This window comes from Oncorhynchus keta, chromosome 2, assembly GCF_023373465.1.
Source record: "Oncorhynchus keta strain PuntledgeMale-10-30-2019 chromosome 2, Oket_V2, whole genome shotgun sequence".
Classification (NCBI taxonomy): Eukaryota; Metazoa; Chordata; class Actinopteri; order Salmoniformes; family Salmonidae; genus Oncorhynchus; species Oncorhynchus keta.
In genome coordinates this window covers 69123208-69150151 of record NC_068422.1, presented here as the reverse complement: position 1 = coordinate 69150151, position 26944 = coordinate 69123208, and the positions used below count along the sequence as shown (strand labels likewise).

The 26944-nt window shown below is 48.2% G+C and overlaps 1 protein-coding gene across 8 annotated transcripts in view; it reads left to right on the top strand.

The window, feature by feature from the left end:
* The window catches only part of LOC118359337 (centrosome-associated protein CEP250-like), a 216902-nt gene that overhangs the window by 150689 nt on the left and 39269 nt on the right, over positions 1–26944 (top strand). For all 8 annotated transcript variants that reach the window (XM_052481654.1, XM_052481617.1, XM_052481645.1 and 5 more), the window contains 4 exons: positions 19920–20066; positions 21127–21219; positions 24390–24452; positions 25571–25855. In XM_052481654.1, coding sequence (XP_052337614.1) covers positions 19920–20066; positions 21127–21219; positions 24390–24452; positions 25571–25855 — 588 coding nt within the window. The remainder of the gene's footprint in view (positions 1–19919; positions 20067–21126; positions 21220–24389; positions 24453–25570; positions 25856–26944) is intronic.

Here is a 26944-nt window from a genome sequence, read left to right as displayed (position 1 = left end):
TGCTAGTTTGCTGGGCTACAGGAGGTCTGGATTGTGCTAGTATGCTGGGCTACAGCAGGGCTGGATGGTGCTAGTATGCTGGGCTACAGGAGGTCTGGATTGTGCTAGTATGCTGGGCTATAGCAGGTCTGGATTGTGCTAGTATACTGGACTACAGCAGGGCTGGATTGTGCTCGTATGCTGGGCTACAGGAGGGCTGGATTGTGCTAGTATACTGGGCTACAGCAGGGCTGGATTGTGCTCGTATGCTGGGCTACAGCAGGGCTGGATTGTGCTAGTATACTGGACTACAGCAGGGCTGGATTATGCTAGTATGCTGGACTACAGGAGGTATGGATTGTGCTAGAATACTGAACTACAGCAGGTCTGGATTGTGCTAGTATGCTGGGCTACAGGAGGTCTGGATTGTGCCAGAATGCTGGTTTATAGCAGGTCTGGATTGTGCTAGTATACTGGACTACAGGAGGGCAGGATTGTGCTAGTATACTGGGCTATAGCAGGGCTGGATTGTGCTAGTATGCTGGACTAAAGCATGGCTGCATTTAGCTAGTATTTCTTTGGCTACAGGAAGGCTGGGTTGTGCTAGTATTCTGGGCTACAGCAGGGCTGGATTGTGCTAGTATGCTGGGCTACAGGAGGTCTGGATTGTGCTGGTATGCTGGGCTATAGCAGGTCTTGATTGTGCTCGTATACTGGACTAAAGCATGGCTGCATTTAGCTAGTATTTCTTTGGCTACAGGAAGGCTGGATTGTGCTAGTATACTTCTGGGCTACAGCAGGGCTGGATTGTGCTAGAATGCTGGACTACAGGAGGGCTGGATTGTGTTAGAATGCTGGGCTACAGGAGGGCTGGTTTGTGTTAGTATACTGGACGATAGCAGGGCTGGATTGTGCTAGTATCCTGGACTACAGCAGGGCTGGATTGTGCTAGTATGCTGGACTATAGCAGGTCTGGATTGTGCTTGTATACTGGGCTACAGGAGGGCTGGATTGTGCTAGTATTCTGGGCTACAGGAGGTCTGTATTGTGCTGGTATACTGGAGTACAGCAGGGCTGGATTGTGCTAGTGTACTGTACTACAGCAGGGCTGGATTATGCTGGTATGCTGGGCTACAGGAGGTATGGATTGTGCTAGTATACTGGACTACAGCAGGGCTGTATTGTGCTTGTATACTGAACTACAGCAGGTCTGGATTGTGATAGTATGCTTGGCTACAGGAGGGCTGGATTGTGCTAGTATGCTGGACTACAGGAGGGATGGATTGTGCTAGTATACTGGGCTATAGCATTGCTGGATTGTGCAAGTATGCTGGGCTACATGAGGGCTGGATTGTGCTAGTATGTTGGGCTACAGGAGGGGTGGATTGTGTTAGTATACTGGACGATAGCAGGGCTGGATTGTGTTAGAATGCTGGGCTACAGGAGGGCTGGGTTGTGTTAGTATACTGGACGATAGCAGGGCTGGATTGTGCTCGTATCCTGGACTACAGCAGGGCTGGATTGTGCTAGAATGCTGGACTACAGCAGGGCTGGATTGTGTTAGAATGCTGGGCTACAGGGGGGCTGGGTTGTGTTAGTATACTGGACGATAGCAGGGCTGGATTGTGCTAGTATCCTGGACTACAGCAGGGCTGGATTGTGCTAGTATGCTGGTCTATAGCAGGTCTGGATTGTGCTTGTATACTGGGCTACAGGAGGGCTGGATTGTGCTAGTATTCTGGGCTACAGGAGGTCTGTATTGTGCTGGTATACTGGAGTACAGCAGGGCTGGATTGTGCTAGAATGCTGGACTACAGCAGGGCTGGATTGTGCTAGAATGCTGGGCTACAGGGGGGCTGGGTTGTGTTAGTATACTGGACGATAGCAGGGCTGGATTGTGCTAGTATCCTGGACTACAGCAGGGCTGGATTGTGCAAGAATGCTGGACTACAGGAGGGATGGATTGTGCTAGTATACTGGACTACAGCAGGGCTGGATTGTGCAAGTATACTGGATTACAGGAGGGCTGGATCGTGCTAGTATGCTGGGCTACAGGAGGTCTGGATGGTGCTAGTATTCTGGGCTATAGCAGGGCTGGATTTTGCTAGTATCCTGGACTACAGCAGGGCTGGATTGTGCTAGTATGCTGGACTATAGCAGGTCTGGATTGTACTTGTATACTGGGCTACAGGAGGGCTGGATTGTGCTAGTATTCTGGGCTACAGGATGTCTGTATTGTGCTAGTATGCTGGGCTACAGCAGGGCTGGATGGTGCTAGTATACTGGACTACAGCAGGTCTGGATTGTGTTAGTATACTGGACTACAGCAGTTATGTATTGTGCTGGTATACTGGAGTACAGCAGGGCTGGATTGTGCTTGTATACTGGACTACAGCAGGGCTGGATTATGCTAGTATGCTGGGCTACAGAAGGTATGGATTGTGCTAGTATACTGGACTACAGGAGGTCTGGATTGTGCTAGTATGCTGGGCTATAGCAGGTCTGGATTGTGCTAGTATACTGGACTACTGGAGGGCAGGATTGTACTAGTATACTGGGCTGTAGCAGGGCTGGATTGTGCAAGTATGCCAGACTACAGGAGGGCTGGATTGTGCTAGTATACTGGACTACAGCAGGGCTGGTTTGTGCTAGTATGCTGGGCTACAGGAGGTCTGGATTGTGCTAGTATACTGGACTACAGGAGGTCTGGATTGTGCTAGTATGCTGGGCTATAGCAGATCTTGATTGTGCTAGTATGCTGGACTACAGGAGGGCAGGATTGTGCTAGTATGCTGGGCTATAGCAGATCTGGATTGTGCTAGTATGCTGGACTACTGGAGGGCAGGATTGTACTAGTATGCTGACTACAGGAGGGCTGGATTGTGCTTGTATACTGGGCTAAAGGAGGGCTGTATGGTGCTAGTATACTGGGCTACAGGAGGTCTGGATTGTGCTAGTATGCTGGGCTACAGCAGGGCTGGATGGTGCTAGTTTGCTGGGCTACAGGAGGTCTGGATTGTGCTAGTATGCTGGGCTATAGCAGGTCTGGATTGTGCTAGTATACTGGACTACAGGAGGGCAGGATTGTGCTAGTATGCTGGGCTACAGGAGGGCTGGATGGTGCTAGTTTGCTGGACTATTGCAGGGCTGGATTGTGCTTGTGTTCTGGACTACAGCAGGGCTGGATTGTGCTAGAATGCTGGACTACAGGAGGGCTGGATTGTGCTAGTATACTGGACTACAGCAGGGCTGGATTGTGCTAGTATACTGGATTACAGGAGGGCTGGATTGTGCTTGTATGCTGGGCTACAGGAGGTCTGGATGGTGCTAGCATTTTGTAGCATATAGCAGGGCTGGATTGTGCTAGTATCCTGGACTACAGCAGGGCTGGATTGTGCTAGTATGCTGGACTATAGCAGGTCTGGATTGTGCTTGTATACTGGGCTACAGGAGGGCTGGATTGTGCTAGTATTCTGGGCTACAGGAGGTCTGTATTGTGCTGGTATACTGGAGTACAGCAGGGCTGGATTGTGCTAGTGTACTGTACTACAGCAGGGCTGGATTATGCTGGTATGCTGGGCTACAGGAGGTATGGATTGTGCTAGTATACTGGACTACAGCAGGGCTGTATTGTGCTAGTATTCTGAACTACAGCAGGTCTGGATTGTGATAGTATGCTGGGCTACAGGAGGGATGGATTGTGCTAGTATACTGGGCTATAGCAGGGCTGGATTGTGCAAGTATGCTGGACTACAGGAGGGCTGGATTGTGCTAGTATACTGGATTACAGGAGGGCTGGATCGTGCTTGTATGGTGGGCTACAGGAGGGCTGGATTGTGCTAGAATAATTGGCTATAGCAGGTTTGGAATGTGCTCGTATGCTGGGCTACATGAGGGCTGGATTGTGCTAGTATGTTTGGCTACAGGAGGGATGGATTGTGCTCGTATGCTTGACTACAGGAGGGCTGGATTGTGCTAGTATGCTGGGCTATAGCAGGGCTCGATTGTGCTTGTATACTGGGCTAAAGAAGGGCTGTATGGTGCTAGTTTGCTGGGCTACAGGAGGTCTGGATTGTGCTAGTATGCTGGGCTATAGCAGGAGTACAGCAGGGCTGGATTGTGCTAGTATACTGGACTACAGCAGGTATGGATTGTGCTGGTATACTAGACTTACAGCAGGGCTGGATTGTGCTTGTATACTGGACTACAGCAGGTCTGGATTGTGCTAGTATGCTGGGCTATAGCAGGTCTGGATTGTGCTAGTATACTGGACTACTGGAGGGCAGGATTGTGCTAGTATACTGGGCTGTAGCAGGGCTGGATTGTGCAAGTATGCCAGACTACAGGAGGGCTGGATTGTGCTAGTATACTGGACTACAGCAGGGCTGGTTTGTGCTAGTATGCTGGGCTACAGGAGGTCTGGATTGTGCTAGTATGCTGGACTACAGGAGGTCTGGATTGTGCTAGTATGCTGGGCTATAGCAGGTCTGGATTGTGCTAGTATGCTGGACTACAGGAGGGCTGGATTGTGCTAGTATGCTGGGCTACATGAGGGCTGGATTGTGCTAGTATGCTGGGCTACAGGAGGGCTGGATTGTGCTAGTATGCTTGACTACAGGAGGGCTGGATTGTGCTTGTATACTGGGCTACAGGAGGGCTGTATCGTGCTAGTATGCTGGGCTACAGGAGGTCTGGATTGTGCTAGTATGCTGGGCTACAGCAGGGCTGGATGGTGCTAGTATGCTGGGCTACAGGAGGTCTGGATTGTGCTAGTATGCTGGGCTATAGCAGGTCTGGATTGTGCTAGTATACTGGACTACAGCAGGGCTGCATTTTGCTCGTATACTGGGCTAAAGGAGGGCTGTATGGTGCTAGTATGCTGGGCTACAGGAGGTCTGGATTGTGCTAGTATGCTGGGCTACAGCAGGGCTGGATGGTGCTAGTATGCTGGGCTACAGGAGGTCTGGATTGTGCTAGTATGCTGGGCTATAGCAGGGCTGGATTGTGCTAGTATGCTGGGCTACAGGAGGGCTGGATGGTGCTAGTATGCTGGACTATTGCAGGGCTGGATTGTGCTAGTGTTCTGGACTACAGCAGGGCTGGATGGTGCTAGTATACTGGACTACAGTAGGGCTGGATTGTGCTAGTATACTGACTGGACAGCAGGGCTGGATTGTGCTAGTATACTGGATTACAGGAGGGCTGGATTGTGCTAGTATTCTGGGCTACAGGAGGTCTGGATGGTGCTAGCATTTTGTAGCATATAGCAGGGCTGGATTGTGCTAGTATCCTGGACTACAACAGGGCTGGATTGTGCTAGTATGCTGGACTATAGCAGGTCTGGATTGTGCTTGTATACTGGGCTACAGGAGGGCTGGATTGTGCTAGTATTCTGGGCTACAGGAGGTCTGTATTGTGCTGGTATACTGGAGTACAGCAGCAGGGCTGGGCTGCTTTGTGCTAGTTGTGCTGTATGCTGGACTACAGCAGGGCTGGATTATGCTAGTATGCTGGGCTACAGGAGGTATGGATTGTGCTAGTATACTGGACTACAGCAGGGCTGGATTGTGCTAGTATTCTGAACTACAGCAGGTCTGGATTGTGATAGTATGCTGGGCTACAGGAGGGCTGGATTGTGCTAGTATACTGGACTACAGGAGGGCAGGATTGTGCTAGTATACTGGGCTATAGCAGGGCTGGATTGTGCTAGTATACTAGACTACAGGAGGGCAGGATTGTGCTAGTATACTGGGCTACATGAGGGCTGGATTGTTCTAGTATGCTGGAGTACAGGAGGGCTGGATTGTGCTAGTATGCTTGACTACAGGAGGGCTGTATGGTGCTAGTTTGCTGTGCTACAGGAGGTCTGGATTGTGCTAGTATGTTGGGCTACAGCAGGGCTGGATGGTGCTAGTATGCTGGGCTACAGGTCTGGATTGTGGCTGGATGGTATGCTGGTTTGCTGGGCTAGCAGGTCTGGATTGTGCTAGTATGCTGGGCTATAGCAGGTCTGGATTGTGCTAGTATACTGGACTACAGGAGGGCTGGATTGTGCTAGTATGCTGGGTTACAGGAGGGCTGGATGGTGCTAGTTTGCTGGACTTTGCAGGGCTGGATTGTGCTTGTGTTCTGGACTACAGCAGGGCTGGATTGTGCTAGTATGCTGGACTACAGGAGGGCTGGATTGTGCTAGTATACTGGACTACAGGATTACAGGGCTGGATTGTGCTTGTATGCTGGGCTACAGGAGGTCTGGATTGTGTGCTGGGCTACAGCAGGTCTGGATTGTGCTAGCATTTTGGGCATATAGCAGGGCTGGATTGTGCTAGTATGCTGGGCTACAGGAGGTCTGGATTGTGCTGGTATGCTGGGCTATAGCAGGTCTGGATTGTGCTTGTATACTGGGCTACAGGAGGGCTGGATTGTGCTAGTATTCTGGGCTACAGGAGGTCTGTATTGTGCTGGTATACTGGAGTACAGCAGGGCTGGATTGTGCTAGTGTACTGTACTACAGCAGGGCTGGATTATGCTGGTATGCTGGGCTACAGGAGGTATGGATTGTGCTAGTATGCTGGACTACAGGAGGGCAGGATTGTGCTAGTATGCTGGGCTATAGCAGATCTGGATTGTGCTAGTATGCTGGACTACTGGAGGGCAGGATTGTACTAGTATACTGGGCTGTAGCAGGGCTGGATTGTGCTAGTATGCTGGGCTACAGGAGGGCTGGATTGTGCTAGTATACTGGATTACAGGAGGGCTGGATCGTGCTTGTATGGTGGGCTACAGGAGGGCTGGATTGTGCTAGAATAATTGGCTATAGCAGGTTTGGATTGTGCTCGTATGCTGGGCTACATGTGGGCTGGATTGTGCTAGTATGTTTGGCTACAGGAGGGATGGATTGTGCTCGTATGCTTGACTACAGGAGGGCTGGATTGTGCTAGTATGCTGGGCTATAGCAGGGCTCGGTTGTGCTTGTATACTGGGCTAAAGAAGGGCTGTATGGTGCTAGTTTGCTGGGCTACAGGAGGTCTGGATTGTGCTAGTATGCTGGACTATAGCAGGAGTACAGCAGGGCTGGATTGTGCTAGTATACTGGACTACAGCAGGTATGGATTGTGCTGGTATACTAGACTTACAGCAGGGCTGGATTGTGCTTGTATACTGGACTACAGCAGGTCTGGATTGTGCTAGTATGCTGGGCTATAGCAGGTCTGGATTGTGCTAGTATACTGGACTACTGGAGGGCAGGATTGTACTAGTATACTGGGCTGTAGCAGGGCTGGATTGTGCAAGTATGCTGGACTACAGGAGGGCTGGATTGTGCTAGTATACTGGACTACAGCAGGGCTGGTTTGTGCTAGTATGCTGGGCTACAGGAGGTCTGGATTGTGCTAGTATACTGGACTACAGGAGGTCTGGATTGTGCTAGTATGCTGGGCTATAGCAGGTCTGGATTGTGCTAGTATGCTGGACTACAGGAGGGCAGGATTGTGCTAGTATGCTGGGCTACATGAGGGCTGGATTGTGCTAGTATGCTGGGCTACAGGAGGGCTGGATTGTGCTAGTATGCTTGACTACAGGAGGGCTGGATTGTGCTTGTATACTGGGCTAAAGGAGGGCTGTATGGTGCTAGTATACTGGGCTACAGGAGGTCTGGATTGTGCTAGTATGCTGGGCTACAGCAGGGCTGGATGGTGCTAGTTTGCTGGGCTACAGGAGGTCTGGATTGTGCTTGTGCTAGTATGCTGGGCTAAAGGAGGGCTGTATGGTGGTAGTATACTGGGCTGTAGCAGGGCTGGATTGTGCTAGTATGCTGGGCTACATGAGGGCTGGATTGTGCTAGTATGCTGGGCTACAGGAGGGATGGATCGTGCTAGTATGCTTGACTACAGGAGGGCTGGATTGTGCTAGTATGCTGGGCTACAGGAGGGCTGGATGGTGCTAGTATGCTGGACTATTGCAGGGCTGGATTGTGCTAGTGTTCTGGACTACAGCAGGGCTGGATGGTGCTAGTATACTGGACTACAGTAGGGCTGGATTGTGCTAGTATTCTGGGCTACATGAGGGCTGCATGGTGTTAGTATTCTGGGCTACAGGAGGGCTGGATTGTGCTAGTATTCTGGGCTACAGGAGGTCTGGATGGTGCTAGCATTTTGTAGCATATAGCAGGGGCTGGATTGTGCTAGTATCCTGGACTACAGGAGGGCTGGATTGTGCTAGTATGCTGGACTACAGGAGGGCTGGATTGTGCTGGTATACTGGGCTACAGGAGGGCTGGATTGTGCTAGTATTCTGGGCTACAGGAGGTCTGTATTGTGCTGGTATACTGGAGTACAGCAGGGCTGGATTGTGCTAGTGTACTGTACTACAGCAGGGCTGGATTATGCTGGTATGCTGGGCTACAGGAGGTATGGATTGTGCTAGTATACTGGACTACAGCAGGGCTGTATTGTGCTAGTATTCTGAACTACAGCAGGTCTGGATTGTGATAGTATGCTGGGCTACAGGAGGGCTGGATTGTGCTAGTATGCTGGACTACAGGAGGGATGGATTGTGCTAGTATGCTGGGCTATAGCAGGGCTGGATTGTGCTAGTATGCTGGACTACAGGAGGGCTGGATTGTGCTAGTATACTGGATTACAGGAGGGCTGGATTGTGCTTGTACGGTGGGCTACAGGAGGGCTGGATTGTGCTAGAATAATTGGCTATAGCAGGTTTGGATTGTGATAGTATGCTGGGCTACAGGAGGGCTGGATTGTGCTAGTATGCTGGACTACAGGAGGGATGGATTGTGCTCGTATGCTTGACTACAGGAGGGCTGGATTGTGCTAGTATGCTGGGCTATAGCAGGGCTCGATTGTGCTTGTATACTGGGCTAAAGAAGGGCTGTATGGTGCTAGTTTGCTGGGCTACAGGAGGTCTGGATTGTGCTAGTATGCTGGGCTATAGCAGGAGTACAGCAGGGCTGGATTGTGCTAGTATACTGGACTACAGCAGGTATGGATTGTGCTGGTATACTAGACTTACAGCAGGTCTGGATTGTGCTAGTATGCTGGACTACAGGAGGGATGGATTGTGCTAGTATACTGGGCTATAGCAGGGCTGGATTGTGCTAGTATACTGGACTACAGGAGGTCTGGATTGTGCTAGTATGCTGGGCTATAGCAGGTCTGGATTGTGCTAGTATACTGGAGTAAAGCAGGGCTGGATTGTGCTAGTGTACTGGACTACAGCAGGGCTGTATTGTGCTAGTATTCTGAACTACAGCAGGTCTGGATTGTGATAGTATGCTGGGCTACAGGAGGGCTGGATTGTGCTAGTATGCTGGACTACAGGAGGGATGGATTGTGCTAGTATGCTGGGCTATAGCAGGGCTGGATTGTGCAAGTATGCTGGACTACAGGAGGGCTGGATTGTGCTAGTATACTGGATTACAGGAGGGCTGGATCGTGCTTGTACGGTGGGCTACAGGAGGGCTGGATTGTGCTAGAATAATTGGCTATAGCAGGTTTTGATTGTGCTCGTATGCTGGGCTACATGAGGGCTGGATTGTGCTAGTATGTTTGGCTACAGGAGGGATGGATTGTGCTCGTATGCTTGACTACAGGAGGGCTGGATTGTGCTAGTATGCTGGGCTATAGCAGGGCTCGATTGTGCTTGTATACTGGGCTAAAGAAGGGCTGTATGGTGCTAGTTTGCTGGGCTACAGGAGGTCTGGATTGTGCTAGTATGCTGGGCTATAGCAGGAGTACAGCAGGGCTGGATTGTGCTAGTATACTGGACTACAGCAGGTATGGATTGTGCTGGTATACTAGACTTACAGCAGGGCTGGATTGTGCTTGTATACTGGACTACAGCAGGTCTGGATTGTGCTAGTTTGCTGGGCTACAGGAGGTCTGGATTGTGCCAGTATGCTGGGCTATAGCAGGTCTGGATTGTGCTAGTATACTGGACTACAGGAGGGCAGGATTGTTCTAGTATACTGGGCTATAGCAGGGCTGGATTGTGCAAGTATGCTGGACTACAGGAGGGCTGGATTGTGCTACTATACTGGACTACAGCAGGGCTGGATTGTGCTAGTATACTGGATTACAGGAGGGCTGGATCGTGCTAGTATGCTGGGCTACAGGAGGTCTGGATTGTGCTAGTATGCTGGGCTACAGGAGGTCTGGATTGTGCTAGTATGCTTGACTACAGGAGGGCTGGATTGTGCTAGTATGTTGGGCTACAGGAGGGGTGGATTGTGCTAGTATGCTGGACTATAGCAGGGCTGGATTGTGCTTGTATACTGGACTTAAGGAGGGCTGTATGGTGCTAGTTTGCTGGGCTACAGGACGTCTGGATTGTGCTAGTATGCTGGGCTACAGCAGGGCTGGATGGTGCTTGTATGCTGTGCTTCAGGAGGTCTGGATTGTGCTAGTATGCTGGGCTATAGCAGGTCTGGATTGTGCTAGTATACTGGACTACAGGAGGGCAGGATTGTGCTAGTATACTGGACTACAGCAGGGCTGGATTGTGCTGGTATGCTGGGCTACAGGAGGGCTGGATTGTGCTAGTATTCTGGGCTACAGGATGTCTGTATTGTGCTGGTATGCTGGGCTACAGCAGGGCTGGATGGTGCTAGTATACTGGACTACAGCAGGTCTGGATTGTGTTAGTATACTGGACTACAGCAGTTATGTATTGTGCTGGTATACTGGAGTACAGCAGGGCTGGATTGTGCTTGTATACTGGACTACAGGGGTCTGGATTGTGCTAGTATGCTGGGCTATAGCAGGTCTGGATTGTGCTAGTATACTGGACTACTGGAGGGCTACAGGGCAGGATTGTACTAGTATACTGGGCTGTAGCAGGGCTGGATTGTGCAAGTATGCCAGACTACAGGAGGGCTGGATTGTGCTAGTATACTGGACTACAGCAGGGCTGGTTTGTGCTAGTATGCTGGGCTACAGCAGGGCTGGACTGTGCTAGTATGCTGGGCTACAGGCGGGCTGGATTGGGTAAAATGTGTTCCAGATGAGAGCCTGGGGACCTGCCAGAGACTGAGAGAGACAGAAGGCTGATTCTCCTCATCTCCTTCCTTCAACCCCCAGGGGGTGTGTGTGTGTGTGTGTGTGTGTGTGTGTGTGTGTGTGTGTGTGTGTGTGTGTGTGTGTGTGTGTGTGTGTGTGTGTGTGTGTGTGTGTGTGTGTGTGTGTGTGTGTGTGTGTGTGTGTGTGTGTGTGTGTGTGTGTGTGTGTGTTCCTGTTGTCCTGCTCCATGCATTAACCAAACAGATAGCCACCAACTTTAATTACCTTTGCTTCCACTTACTCACCCCTGATGCCCTCAAACCCCATCCACCCTTCTTGCCTCCCACGCTTGTACAAATGAAAGAGAAATAGGGGGGAGAAAGCAGAGAAGCATAATTACGTATTTTAGTGGAGTGCGGCAGAATGCCTTTTGCCAAATGACTAATTCCAAACAGTTAACAAGATTTTTCTTTTTAATAGAGCCGAATCCGTGTGACAGCAAATAGCTTTCCCATTTGCAGCCCTTAATGGCTTTTCATACTTTGCTCTTCCAATAAGCAGTAAACTCGGAAATTAATATTGCACGCTGTGTTATGATGCAAATGGGAGCGAGATAGGAGAGCGGTACCTTCATGCAGAAAGCTCTGATTAGATCCATAATTGCTGCAGTGGGATGAAAGCATTTCTCCCGCTTGTTTGAATTGTGTTTTATATATATATATATATATATATATATATATGTATATTTTAAGCTTCTCCATTCGCTCCGGTGTCAGAATCGACAGAATTGTTTTGTTATGTTGTTGTTTTGCGTTTTAAGTCAATGCTAATCAGTGGTAATTGTGGTTGGAAGAAAAACACTCCTCCACAAAGTCTTTGTCTATATGGAAGTTTGTTTATGTGACCTTTCACTGTATTCACTATGTATTGGTGTATATTTTGTGTACTGTGTTCAGATCTGTAGAATATGGTTTAAGATCCTAAAGGTAGATTCTATCCTTGGAGCGTCCCACTAAAACACCTCTATTTCATCTGATCATACTGTAAACGGACATTTAGCTGCTTTATGGGTCACCCAGTTACAATGTGTTTGAACCAATTTGAATCAACCAACCACCTCTTTCCAGGAAAACACGCAATCTAGATATATTTGGCGCAATCTAGATATATTTGGCGCAATCTAGATATATTTGGCGCAATCTAGATATATTTGTGCAAGGTGTTTCATAATTAACATCTGAACCAAGTCATTTAGTTTCCAATTCCATTTTACACCTGCTCAAATATTAACCCTGGTCTGTGCATCGGGTATTGTTTTCATAATAAGGGGGGGGGGGTCACAGATGGACGGAGACCGTTCACACAGACAGCCATGGGTTTGTCATGTTAATGAACATATACATTCATTATATGGATGACAATGATCCATAATTCAACTCCTAACAGCACCCATAGGCAGCTGGCTCTCATCCTTGCTCTTTCACAAGCCACTTCAATCTGTCTCTGTCATGTTTAACATCTCGCCCTCCTCAACCCTGTTGTCTCACTGCATATCACTGTAGCAGGCTGTCCTGTACCGCAGATGTGTGCGTTTGTCTGTTCATGAGCGTATATATTCCACCTGACCATATGTTCAGCTGTAGCCCAGCTATGGTATAACACTGTCATATGCTTTAAATGCAGGCTGTAAATACGCCACAGCACAGTGGCCTGCCCCGGTGCCTGACTCTAGCCCAGCCCACAGAGCCTGTCTTTGGGGAGAGAAGAGCAGAGCATCCTGCCTGCTTGGAGCCCCAGCCCCAGACATATAGCCACCCTGACCTTTAGACAGAAATAGCTAATAAATGGGCCTCCGATTGCTGCCAGCTATTGAGGTTAAGTGTCCTTTGGTCTGCGGGGCTTCAATGTAGCGCTGTGCAGCCGAGGCTGGCTGGGTCACGTGACCAACACGCACGCCCACACATACGCACATCTGATTCCCTCTCGCCGGTCATGTCGTCATGGCAACCCTTCATTTATTTTTCAGCTCGTTCCTGTTTCACCTGTCACTTCGATAATTGCCACAGAATTTTCCAGTGTATCAGGGAAGAAATTACGATGATGATAATAATAAGACAATATTTATGAGTCAAACGACTGACAGACAAGTGTAGAGCGATGAAGAAATGTAGAAAGGTTTCATTAGGATAGAATATTAATGTGGGGATAGGGCTTTTTTGGGACTGATAAAGCTTGTTCCCTTTTGTCTCATGGGCTTTAGCTCATTGCCTGTGTGACTGGCAGTGGAGTCTGAATTTCCATTGTTTTAATTGGGTCACCCTCTCCTTCATGTCACCTCTCTGGTGAGCATCTCTCAGCTTAACTGTGTCTCACTAGCCGAAACATCCTGTGCCCCTCACAACTATTGATGTTCTGCTTTTAGAAGTATTGATAAGACCAGCAAACGTAATGGCCTTTGTCACGGCACTGTGTTCATTATTGGCCGAGAGAGAGAGACCGATAGAGACAGAGACAAAGACAGACAGAGACAAAGAGAGAGAGAGACAGAGACAAAGAGAGAGAGAGAAAGACCAATAGAGACAGAGACAAAGAGAGACAGAGACAAAGAGAGAGAGAGAGAGAGAGAGAGAGAGAGAGACCAATAGAGACAGAGACAGACAAAGACAGAGAGAGAGACCAATAGAGACAGAGACAAAGACAGAGACAGACAAAGACAGAGAGAGAGAGCGAGAGACCGATAGAGGCAAAAACAGAGAGAGAGAGAGAGAGAGAGAGAGAGAGGGGCCTGCTGGTGCTCTTTACCAAGGTCTCCACTATCATGTTAAGCACCTGAAGTCGATAGTCTTCTCCTCTGAGATTGGAAACATGTAAAAGTTTACACAAAAAACAGTCTCGTTCTCACTGTATAGCTTGAAATTGACAGCGAGCTGTGAAAGCCAGCTACAAATGTGAATAAGAACAATGCATTTTTTAAATTTGCTGTGGTAGCATTTGTTTACTGATATGAGGCTATTGACAAGATGTTGGATATGTTCTATGTGCATAATTAAAGTGTTGTGTGTAGGAGGTTTTCTAGGTGGGGATATTAGTGTGCTTGTTATGTTAGGTGCATTGAGTGCATTCTGGACTTGGTCAATATGTGTCATATTATCATGTCCTGCTGCTTTGAATGATTCTCATAATGCACTAGCATATAAAACATATTTTCTCATCAAAGTGTTCCAGACCTCATTTGAGATTTTTAAAGTCAATATCTACTTTAAAAATGTGTTTATAACGATAACAAATGCCTTATCCTCTCGGGTTATTTTAGAATTAGGACATAAAAACGTGAAGTTATTCTTGCTTGCTTTGCTTGATAAAACAAAAACACAAAAGCAAGCGTCCATGTTGGATTTATATGTGTGCTTTGGGAGAGTGTCAGTGGAATTAATTGATTTGCCCATATTTGTCAGAAAAGAGTAAGCGCCTAACCCCAGCTTGCATTATTAAAGCTAATACCACAGTGGTTTCGGCAAGTCCTCTGCCGTGAATCAAAGTCTGACACGGACTGATGATGTATGGATATATTATTCCGAGCGTTGCATGGGGCTCTGAGCAGGGCTCTTGCCCCCCATCCTGTATCAGCAGGCCCACCCCATCCCCCTGGAGGGTACCTGTGTTTTCAAAGTAAAGACCACTTAGAGAATAGCCCGGGGCATCTACATACTGGAGTGTCCTGTGTTACACATTAGAAGCCTGTGTCCAGATCCGCAACATAAACACTCTCAACAGCCCCTGTCTCCCCCTCCGCCCCGGATACCCCAAATACCTCAAAGACAGGGAGGGGAAACGGCTTACACAGACAGGCCACAGTGTGGATCAGATGGTCTTTAGGGACTTGACCACGTTAATGACCACTCTCTGATAACCTCTCCTCAGCTCAATCCTGAGGTGAGCTTTCATAGACAATATGGAGAAAATGCCTAGATTTCATCAGCAATTAAATTGCCATTACATATTTAAAAAGCATTCAAGATCTTTTCTCTAGAGAATGAGGAGATATTCAGTCCTATTTAAAGCATTGTGACTTTTACCTGCCTAGCATAGCACAGTAACCCCTTCTTACTTATGTAGCCTGTCCCAGCAGACAAACACCCAGTACATCTTAGAACAGTGACTGCAGCATTTCTGCTAACAAATACACTACTTAATTAGCTTAATCTAGTGTAAAATGAAAAGCACTAATGAAAATAATAAATGCTTAATCGCTGAGAGGATGGGTGAGGGGCGGAGGGAGAAGAAGATGGGGTGCGCTTTTTGACATGTGGCATCAAAGACAGCATAGACTGAACAGCAGGGCGTGTGAGAAGGAGCTGGGACTGTGCAGTGTACAGGGTGCACCCACCCAGGGCCACTGAGACTGAGATGCAGGGCTGACATCTTGGGGGTGAACAGCTGACACAACAGGCAGTAAACATCTCCCCCATGGGTGAGGCCTCGGCAGAGGGTGAGACGGGGTTAACGATCAGACGTCTCGTTCAATCCCCCCCGGTGGAGTAAATGGGTTTTGATCAGGCGCCAGGAAGGAGCAGAATAGGCAGGCTTTACATTTGTCAAGACCAACAGTTTTAATATTTTAAAAAACAATCCTATTACCGAACAAAAATAGAGCAAGGATTTCGGGAAACCTGCAATATAAATGTTTAATGGCAGTTTCTGCATACAGCTTTTGTATCCACATATATAGCTTGGTTGGTTGTTGAGGGAAAAACAAGGAGTATTGCTTCACTGCTCCTTTGTGTGGATGCAGGCAGAGAGAGCCGGAATTGAATGGCTGGGAAGGACATTAGAATGTCTTTACTGCCTTTCTCATTTCTGTATCTCCCCATCTGCCGAGATAGAGGTGTGAGGAATAGCATCATTAAGGTAATGTGCCTGGGAAGGCAATGAGTTGAAATCTAACGTGGGCAGGTTCCTCGGCTCAGCCACCAGAAGCTTTAAATGCCCAATCTACAGTGACCTTTACCGCAGAGAGAGGAGAGAGCTTAGGAACTCACACACACAGACATATTGAACAACAAATATAATGTACACATTTAACATATAGATTATTGTGTTAAATGGCCTCGAAATCAATCACACAACATGGCTGATGACTCTGTTCTATTTGTTTGGAGATAAAGATCTGTCCAGTGTGGATATGAGTGTGTAATTGGAGGTTTGTGTCTGTCTGGGATCAGTTAGTCTGGAGTGTTGCAGCCTCCACAGCGTCACCAAACTCCAGGTTGTCTGTCAGCTGATATGCAGAGCGGAGCCCTTTCATGTCACCGGCATTCTCACTGACAGAGTGGCAGAATGAGAGCAATTATAAATCACTTAGTGAGTGTGTGTTCCAGTAACGGATGGACCGCTGGACCAGACCAGCAGCACAGAGGCACCGGTATGCCTCTGTTGCTGTAACCTTCTTCCATCAGCAGCACCCCCGCCAGGGAGAAGACCATCAGGGGGGTTTAGTCAACCCCTGTCTTATTGTCCAAGCACAGCCAAGCCAATCATTCCTCAGCCCCCCCGTCCTGCAGCTAGAGTCAACAGCCATCCTTTAACACACTCGTTCTCTTTGAATGTGTCGTTTCACTGTATTTGTAGGCAATCAGGAATGACCAGGGGTTCTTTTATTGTTTGGTCGTCCAATGTGTGTTTTGTTTGGGCTGAGGACTTGGTGATGAATTAAAAATTTTCCAGGGTGGTTTACCAATGAGTGGTGTGGGTCTAGGCGAGCTTGGCAGGTGGTGTTTTTCTTTAATAATTCTAGAGGTGAGGGGAACACACCATGTGATCAGTCATCCTGTCAGGATGCTCAACTCTGATTAGCCCAGTACTCTGGCTGACATATCTGACCTGCCACACTCCACGATGTCAAACGACTGTTCACCTAATGACTATTTTTAAGTTAGCCAAAAAGTCATCTTTTGTGACCTATCGTGAATCAAGTTTATTTATCGGATTCTTCTCTTACAATGAGCTGAAAAACATCCATCTCTTTGTTGTGGCATTTTCAGAGTTTTCAGGAGATAAGGTCACAGACATACTAAAATACACATCATCAAAATACACTACTCAAAAAAATAAAGGGAACACTTAAACAACACAATGTAACTCCAAGTCAATCACACTTCTGTGAAATCAAACTGTCCACTTAGGAAGCAACACTGATTGACAATAAATTTCACATGCTGTTGTGCAAATGGAATAGATAACAGGTGGAAATTATAGGCAATTAGCAAGACACCCCCAATAAGGGAGTGGTTCTGCAGGTGGTGACCACAGACCACTTCTCAGTTCCTATGCTTCCTGGCTGATGTTTTGGTCACTTTTGAATGCTGGCGGTGCTTTCACTCTAGTGGTAGCATGAGACTGAGTCTACAACCCACACAAGTGGCTCAGGTAGTGCAGCTCATCCAGGGTGGCACATCAATGCGAGATGTGGCAAGAAGGTTTGCTGTGTCTGTCAGCGTAGTGTCCAGAGCATGGAGGCGCTACCAGGAGACAGGCCAGTACATCAGGAGACGTGGAGGAGGACAACAACCCAGCAGCATGACCGCTACCTCCGCCTTTGTGCAAGAAGGAGCAGGAGGAGCACTGCCAGAGCCCTGCAAAATGAGCTCCAGGAGGCCACAGATGTGCATGTGTCTGCTCAAAAGGTCAGAAACAGACTCCATGAGGGTGGTATGAGGGCCTGACGTCCACAGGTGGGGGTTGTGCTTACAGCCCAACACCATGCAGGACGTTTGGCATTTGCCAGAGAACACCAAGATTGGCAAATTCGCCACTGGCGCCCTGTGCACTTCACAGATGAAAGCAGGTTCACACTGAGCACATGTGACAGACGTGACAGTCTGGAGACGCCGTGGAGAACGTTCTGCTGCCTGCAACATCCTCCAGCATGACTGGTTTGGCGGTGGGTCAGACATGGTGTGGGGTGGCATTTCTTTGGGGGGGCCGCACAGCCCTCCATGTGCTCGCCAGAGGTAGCCTGACTGCCATTAGGTACCGAGATGAGATCCTCAGACCCCTTGTGAGACCATATGCTGGTGCGGTTGGCCCTGGGTTCCTCCTAATGCAAGACAATGCTAGACCTCATGTGGCTGGAGTGTGTCAGCAGTTCCTGCAAGAGGAAGGCATTGATGATATGGACTGGCCCGCCCGTTCCCCAGACCTGAATCCAATTGAGCACATCTGGGACATCATGTCTCGCTCCATCCACCAACGCCACGTTGCACCACAGACTGTCCAGGAGTTGGCGGATGCTTTAGTCCAGGTCTGGGAGGGCATCCCTCAGGAGACTATCCGCCACCTCATCAGGATCATACCCAGGCGTTGTAGGGAGGTCATACAGGCACGTGGAGGCCACACACACTACTGAGCCTCATTTTGACTCGTTTTAAGGACATTACATCAAAGTTGGATCAGCCTGTAGTGTGGTTTTCCACTTTAATTTTGAGTGTCACTCCAAATCCAGACCTCCATGGGTTGATACATTTGATTTCCATTGATCATTTTTGTGTGATTTTGTTGTCAGCACATTCAACTGTGTAAAGAAAAAAGTATTTAATAAGAATATTTCATTCATTCAGATCTAGGATGTGTTATTTTAGTGTTCCCTTTATTTTTTTGAGCAGTGTATATCACCCTCCATGATTTCACTGGCCCGTATGAATTGGCTCTGGGAACCCTTTGGTTTCACCTGTCCTACGGAGGGTAGCTCTTCGAGCAGCATTTTATTAGTCCTAGTTGCTCCAGGCCCCCTGGCCTTGAATCCTCTCTATAGATCCCCCACTACCCCCATGTCCCTATGTCCCCTGCTCTCCTTGTCCTGTCAGGTGTGTGTCTGAGGCAGCCTAGTGCTGTTGGTGGCTTTGGGCCTCCGTCAGAGACTTCAGAATAGATCTTTATTTACAGCACAGAAGTTGGAAACAGCTGGTCAATCCATTTAGCCTAAGGCCACTGATTTGTTCGTATTTACTACAACACCCAAAGAAAAGCTGGGTATTTTCCCCTCTCTCTTTCCTATTGATCCGGCGCTTAGAAAATCTGCTCTGCTGTCTAAACACTATTGATCCCTCCCTCTCGACGGCAGGCTACCCGCACCAGTGTATAAAGGGACTGGATGAATTGAAATTTCATTTCCGACAACTTGTTCCTGTTATTTCTACCCATTTTTTGAGGGTGGGGAACATGCGCTGGCAAGTCAATAGGCGGTTGGCGGAGGAAGGAGCAGTGGGGCGAGACTCGCTATGTCATACCAGACCGCACCGTAGTGTACAGCCATGGACAGGCCAGCCAGGAATGAATTCCTCATTGAATAAGTTCCCAGTGATCATTATGGGCTATTAGGGCCTGCCGTAGGCCAGCCTGCCCTGTCAGCAGCCAGTTGAATGGAGAGTCACAGCTACATCACAGAGCTAGCCAACACCCACAGAGAGAGCTGGAACTCAGTGCCAACATCCAGACCTCTCAAACATATGGATCGTATGGAGTTTTATAGCCAAATGAAGAACTACCCAACATGTTCTCTAGTCTGATGATGTTCTCTAGTCTGATGAGCTGCTTGTTGTTAAGCCTTTAGTTTAGCATGATGCTGTTGGTTGTGGTTTTCGACCAGGATGTGTGACCATACCTTACCTCTCTTGAGAGAAATGTGTGTGTGTGTGTTTGACATGATTCTCCTTTTTAAAACATTTTTTTAACCTTTATTTAACTAGGCAAGTCAGTTAAGAACAAGTTCTTATTTTCAATGACGGCCTAGGAACAGTGGGTTAACTGCCTGTTCAGGGGCAGAACGACAGACCTTGTTAGCTTGGGGATTTGAACTTGCAACCTTTCGGTTACTAGTCCAACACTCTAACCACTAGGCTACCCTCCCTGCCCCCTTTCTATGCCCTCTAGCTGCAGGATAGCAGTGCTGAGCTGCAGAGGCTTCAGAGGTCATTGGCTGAGCTACATGGACGAGAGACGGAGTGGGAGAGAGAGACATCTGCCCTGCAGGGCCAGCTGGGCCATGCCAGAGAGGAGCTCCACAGCGCCATCCTCAGGGTGAGCCCCGAACTGCATCCTGCCCCTCCGCAGCGATTTCCATTGTGTTCCACTCAGACGATTAGCACTGAGATATAGTGGTACATAAAAGGGGAGGCCCTGTTTTAATTAGCATAAATATTCATATAATGACCGTGAAGCCATCCCACGTTCCATTTCAGGCTCTTAGTGTTAATACATATTTTAATACATTATCATTACCACCATCATAATTCTCATTATGGTAACTGTAATTATTCGATTTATGACAGAATTATTATTTTGTTCCCTGCAGCCATCCCCATAAAACCACATTTTCCCTTGTGTATGGCGCTCTCGGTCTCCCCCCTCAAAAATATTGAACGGGCACTGATAAAGATAAACACACAAACACCCCAGCCTGATGGCTCCCGCGCCTGTAAAACACTCAATCTGAATTGCATATCTGCCTGGCGACCAGGCTTGTCATAAGCCGTATTAAGAAAAATGGTCACACGGTTTGACATAAATTGGAAAATGACATTTGGAAAGCGGCCGCTGCTGTGGAAATTAGAGATATTAAAATTATAAATCAGTGTCTGGATGTGCAAGGGGGTGTTGAGGAGAGGCTGAGTGTTCTCTTTCTCTCCATGTCCCTCTCTCTCTCTCTCTCTCTCTCTCTCTCTCTCTCTCTCTCTCTCTCTCTCTCTCTCTCTCGCTGTGTCTGTCTGTCTCGCTGTGTCTGTCTGTCTCGCTTGCTTCTCTTTCTTTCTCTGGGGACAGCAGAGGGGGTCTGGTCCTACAGGGACTTCTCTCTGGACCAACGACCCTCTCTGTCTCTGCTCCGTAGGGACAAACACTCCCTCTCATTTGGCAGTGAGGGTAGAGGATATTGTCTGTGCTGGCATAGTGTCCTGTCAGCTGATTTAGCAGCTCTCACGCTCTAACCTGCTAATGGATCATTTCAGAGGTGTGATATGCATAATGCAAATGTCTCCGCGGACACCTTTAAAAACAGACACTTCCCTCTCCCATGTGTGCCTCACCTCTGCCCCCCGGGTGTGTGCGTGTGTGTGTGTGGGCATTTGTGTGTTTTGAGCAGAGGCAGGCACAGCAGCAGAAGGAAGAGCTGTTTGGTGAGCTGCAGAGGGAGGTGGACAGACTGAAGAATGAGAGACAGGAGATGCGAAAAAAGGTAATTGAGTGTTCTGTCTATTGACAGCATCAGTAACACACACACACACACACACACACACACACACACACACACACACACACACACACACACACACACACACACACACACACACACACACACACACACACACACACACACACACACACACACACACACACACACACACACACACACACACACACACACACACACAGAGAGCTTACGAGAAAGGCATTTCACTGTACTTGTGCATGTGACATTACACACACACTGTCTATAACAACCTTCCTTTTCTCAATGAAAAACAGTAACCCTACTCATATAAACACACATGTGTACAGTTCAGTACCTTCAACTGCTCATTCTTCATACTGCCTGGCTGGACTGCACATCCCTTCCTTTCATTGAGCTCAAAGAGAGGCTCCACAAAAGACTGGAACTGCTGTGGGGCTGCGTGCCTTGACACTGCCGACCCTGAGCTATTGAGGAAAAAAAGACATCTGCTTTAAGATGAGGCGCAGCTCTGCTACCTTCAAGGCGTGGGTTAAAGCCTCTTTTCATCCCAGGGGGGTATTACATCTTTGTGTCCCTGGGGGAGGAATGTTGCATTCAGATACAGGGTATTTGTATTGCGAGAGAAGAGGTCAAGATTGATGTCATCCTCCTTGGATCTAGAAGAAGAGAGGTCACCTCTATAAGAGCAATCCCACCCAGACTGGGTTCATGTGCCATTCTCTGCCCTCCGACTCTCAAGATGTTCACACTCAGATTGAACTAACACTGAAGAAGTTTCTGAAGATTTCATTTCCATCAGGCAAGTCTTTCCTTGCTCAATAGCTGCTGTTTACCGTAAAGCGCTCTCTAAGGCCTCCACTCAGTACGGCTTCATTTCCCTAACTGCCAGAGTTCCAGTACAGCTGAATGTCACCTCCCTGCCAGGGGCCACTGTTAATAAAGCCCGGGGGCCCCAGGGGCCTGAGGTACCTGCGTCAGCCTCTCCTGTCCTGGGAGGTCTATATCGCTGTCGCTTCCCCCTCTTCTCCTCCACACACACCCTCGCCCCCTCCATCCCTCGCTCCTGCCCTCCCTCACTCCCACCCTGCCTCGCCCTCCCTCACCCCCGCCATCCCTCTCCCCTGCATTACCTCTCCCAAACTGCCCAGCCACAGCACCAATATTTCAGCACTTTTTACTCCTGCTGTAAGTTTTTGCTGTTCTCTCTTAATATTTAAAGAGGTATTCCTGAAGAGGTCAAGGAAAGAAAGGAGAGGCACTTTGTCTTATTAAGGATTCAGATGCTTCTCACTCCAGGTCTAGTGAGGTGAGAGAGGGGGGTGGGGGGGAGGTCCAACCACTCAGTGGGACTAGATAGCAGCATTAGTTATTCATCTGGACTGGACCTGTTGTTGAATGTCAGGAGACTTAGCACTATTGAGAATGTGAACGCTATTAAAGTCCCAGTACAGTCAAAATTCTGTCTTTTTGTATCATATTGTGCAACAGCTGATGAAAGAACACTGTACATGTGTGGAAAAACTCTGTAAATGTGATCATTGTATTTACAACCAGAATCAGGAAATAACTCTACACAATACCTTCTAATCAGCAGGTTTTGCATGGGAGAAGTTTTGGCTTTCCGGTTGACATCACTAGGCAGTAAATGAGTTAATAGGCCAATAACAAGGAGTTCCAAACCTCTCTGCCAATAACAGCACGTTTTCAGTTCCCCCTCCCCACTCAGACCACTTTCTTTTCTTTTTTTCACCTTTATTTAACCAGGTACGCTAGTTGAGTGAGAACCTGTTCTCATTTACAACTGCGACCTGGCCAAGATAAAACAAAGCAATGCGACACAAACAACAACACAGAGTTACACATGGAATAAACAAGCGTACAGTCAATAACACAATAGAAAAACATAAAGTCTATATACCGTGTATGCAAATGGCGTGAGGAGGTAAGTTAATAAATAGGCCATAGTAACGAAGTAATTACAATTTAGCAAATTAACACTGGAGTGATAGATGTGCAGATGATGATGTGCAAGTAGAAATGCTGGTGTGCAAAAGAGCAGAAAAATAAATGAAACAATATGGGGATGAGGTAGGTAGATTGGGTGGGCTATTTACAGATGGGTTATGTACAGCTGCAGCGATCGGTTAGCTGCTCAGATAACTGATGTTTAAAGTTAGTGAGGGAAATATAAGTCTCCAGCTTCAGCGATTTTTGCAATTCGTTCCAGTCATTGGCAGCAGACAACTGGAAGGAAAGGCGGCCAAAGAAGATGTTGGCTTTGGGGATGTCCAGTGAGATACAGTGGGGCAAAAAAGTATTTAGTCAGCCACCAATTGTGCAAGTTCTGCCACTTAAAAAGATGAGAGAGGCCTGTAATTTTCATCATAGGTACACTTCAGCTATGACAGACAAAATGAGGGGAAAAAATCCAGAAAATCACATTATAGGATTTTTAATGAATTTATTTGCAAATTATTGAAGTGTACCGCATCTTTTTAAAGTGGGAGAACTTGCACAATTGGTGGCTGACTAAATACTTTTTTGCCCCACTGTATACCTGCTGGAGCACGTGCTACTGGTGGGTATTGTTATCGTGACCAGTGAGCTGAGATAGCGAAGACTTATAGATGACCTGGAGCCAGTGGGTCTCGCGACGAATATGTAGCTAGGGCCAGCCAACGAGAGCATACAGGTCACAGTAGTGGGTGGTGTATGGGGCTTTGGTGACAGCGGGCAGTGAACGGTTGAAAAGCATGCATTTAGTTTTACTAGCGTTTAAGTGCATTTGGATGCCACAGAAGGAGTGTTGTATTGCATTGAAGCTCGTTTGGAGGTTTGTTAACACAGTGTCCAAAGAAGGGCCAGATGTATACAGAATGGTATCGTCTGCGTAGAGTTGGATCAGGGAATCACCCGCAGCAAGAGCGACATCACTCCCAGACAGTCCCAGCAAAATTCTTGCTTGATAAATTGTTTTTTGCTAAAAAGCTATTTTTGTTTCTTTTTGACCATTTTATTGGAAAACTAATACAGTAAGGTACTTAATTGTTACTCAGAACTGATTTTATATTGATATAAAATGGCTGCTTTGTTATAACAGCCCTTATGTGTAACCTCAAACTCTATCTCTTCACCCTCTGTGTACTTAACATGTTGTGTGTGTTTCTCCTCAGCTTTGTGGTAGAGAAGAGGAGCTGAAGAGGCTGAGAGACGAGCAGCATCAGCTCAAGGACAAGGTCTGTGGCTCTGGGCTCTGGCTGACACCTTTGTGCTTCCCCCGAACAGGATGACACACAATGCTGCTTAACAAGGCCTCTCCTCTCACGCTGCTGTGTTGTGAGGTGCCTGACTGACTGACACAGCGTGGGCATCTTCTAACGCCTGCTTTCAACCCTTCAACTTCACATTCACCTCTTAAGCAGTGGGAGCTGACGTGTAATGAGGCTTTTGGTCGGCCCTTAAAGGCCAAAGAGTGGGTCAGGAGTGTTCCCGGGGATTGGTGTGTTGTGTGTGTGTCTGCGTGTATGCACATGTCTACTGGGCATGGCCTTGGCAGCCCACACTAATGAGGGCTCAAACAAGCCCTGTCCCAGTCAATAGAGGGTGAAAGTGGGACAGAGCAGGGGGAAGACCTGGGACAGAGGGTGATAATCTGTAGATGGAGGGAGAGAGGGAACAAGAGAGAAATAGAAAAGGGTCAGACGGGCGTTTTAGGTGGTCTGCAGGTCTGCGCTAGATCCCTGTGTGAGGTGAGTAACCCCGGACGAGTGTTGAGCTCTGGGCCTGCGTGTTTTTACAGCGCGGCTTCACTGTGCTCTGGGATCGCAATAAACCACGGCCTTCAAAGCACAGCCAAGCTCCACTAACTGTTGAGTGCTTCTCTGGTGGTTGGACAAGATTACTCTCAAAACAAAGTGCAGACAGGTTGATTGATAGAAGGGTCTGTAGAGGTGCGCGCCACAGTGTTTATTCACACCCCGCTAACACTCGTTTGTTTCATTCGCATGGACTTTTATGTGCTGATCCTGTTACTGTGTGAGTTTGTCAGTTCATAAAGAATAGTCCTGCTCTTTCAGTGGGTTTTAGTGGAAACTCACTGGGGCTGTTGTGGATTTGTTGTTTTAACATCCTGGGAACTAGCTGTAACAGGAGGGACAGTCTGCTCTGTGCCACAGCAGACACCGTGATGATGAGCGTCGGACGTGTTTACATGACGTGTACTATGTCCTTGACCGTTAATGTGTATGTTCTTAGTGTGTGTGAGTTGTGTTTCTAGATGTCTCCTGACTGATATGAATGACTGAAGATGTCTATTTGAGGATATAACTGACTGTGACTGTGTGTCTATGTGCAGGTGAGGGAGAGCGATGTGCAGGCTGTGTGGCTGCAGAGCCAGGCTGACGTGGTGGGTCGGGAGCTGTGGGAGGAGAGTGCCCAGCGTGACAGGGAGCTCTGGGAGTGGAGGGACCGCTACCATGCTGCTTCAGAGGGACTTAGGCTAAGGGAGGTTGGGCTTGAGGAGGTGCAGAGGGCCAGGGACACGGCCCTCAGAGGCCTGAGACTACAGGAGGAGAAGACCCACAGTCTGGGGGCCCAGATGCAAGAGCTGCAGCACAGCCTGGACGGCCTACAGGGCAGGGTGAGTGGCTGGGACTGGGGAGGTACAGGGAGCAGGGTTGAGGGTGTGGGGTGTGGGGGGGGTCGAGGGATAGGTAGGAAGAAGAGGGGAGAGGTGGAAGGAAGTCTGGGCCTGGGGAGGAGGGGGAGGTGGCATGGTTCTAGGAGCTGTGGGGGTCGGCGGGAGGGAGCAGGGTTGGTGACGGTGGTGTGGCTGCAGTGTGGGTGTAGTGAGGACCCGGTCAGGCTCCATCACATCAGGTCACTGGGGTCTAATTAAACTGAGCTCCACATTAGGCTGCAATCTGCAAACATGTACAGGAAATTCTTTTTTTTTTTTCCACTCCTCGCTTTCAAGTGCATGGCCGTGTTAAATGCATATGACCCCCTTGGTTTTAATTACAATTTTGTGCTTAGCAGGCAGGTTAATGACGCTCCTTAATCGGCTCTGTGGAAAATTAGCCTCACAGAGAGAAAGGATGTTTGGCTTTTTTTTACTGATGTGTTTCTTTCTTGTTGTTTTATTGTTTCTTGTGATAAAAATGACACTATAACCCAGTTAACTACCACTGTTAGAAATAACTCCTGTCGGTAAACTGAAAATCACTCAGCCATAACCCTCTCACAATCAGAATGTTCTATGTGGAAATAAGGCTCCTCTGTTTCAGACCCCCCTCTGTGGAAGCATGTGTGGTGAACCTCAGACTGACCTTGTGGCTCTCTGTCTGCTCATTCTCCTGTGTCTGTCTGTCTGTCTGTCTGTCTGTCTGTCTGCTCATTCTCCTGTGTCTGTCTGTCTGCTCATTCTCCTGTGTCTGTCTGTCTGTCTGTCTGTCTGTCTGTCTGTCTGTCTGTCTGTCTGTCTGTCTGTCTGTCTGTCTGTCTGTCTGTCTGTCTGTCTGCTCATTCTCCTGTGTCTGTCTGTCTGCTCATTCTCCTGTGTCTGTCTGTCTGGTCTGTCTGCTCATTCTCCTGTGTCTGTCTGTCTGGTCTGTCTGCCCATTCTCCTGTGTCTGTCTGTCTGGTCATTCTCCTCTGTCTGTCTGCTCATTCTCCTCTGTCTGTCTGTCTGTCTGTCTGTCTGTCTGTCTGTCTGTCTGTCTGTCTGTCT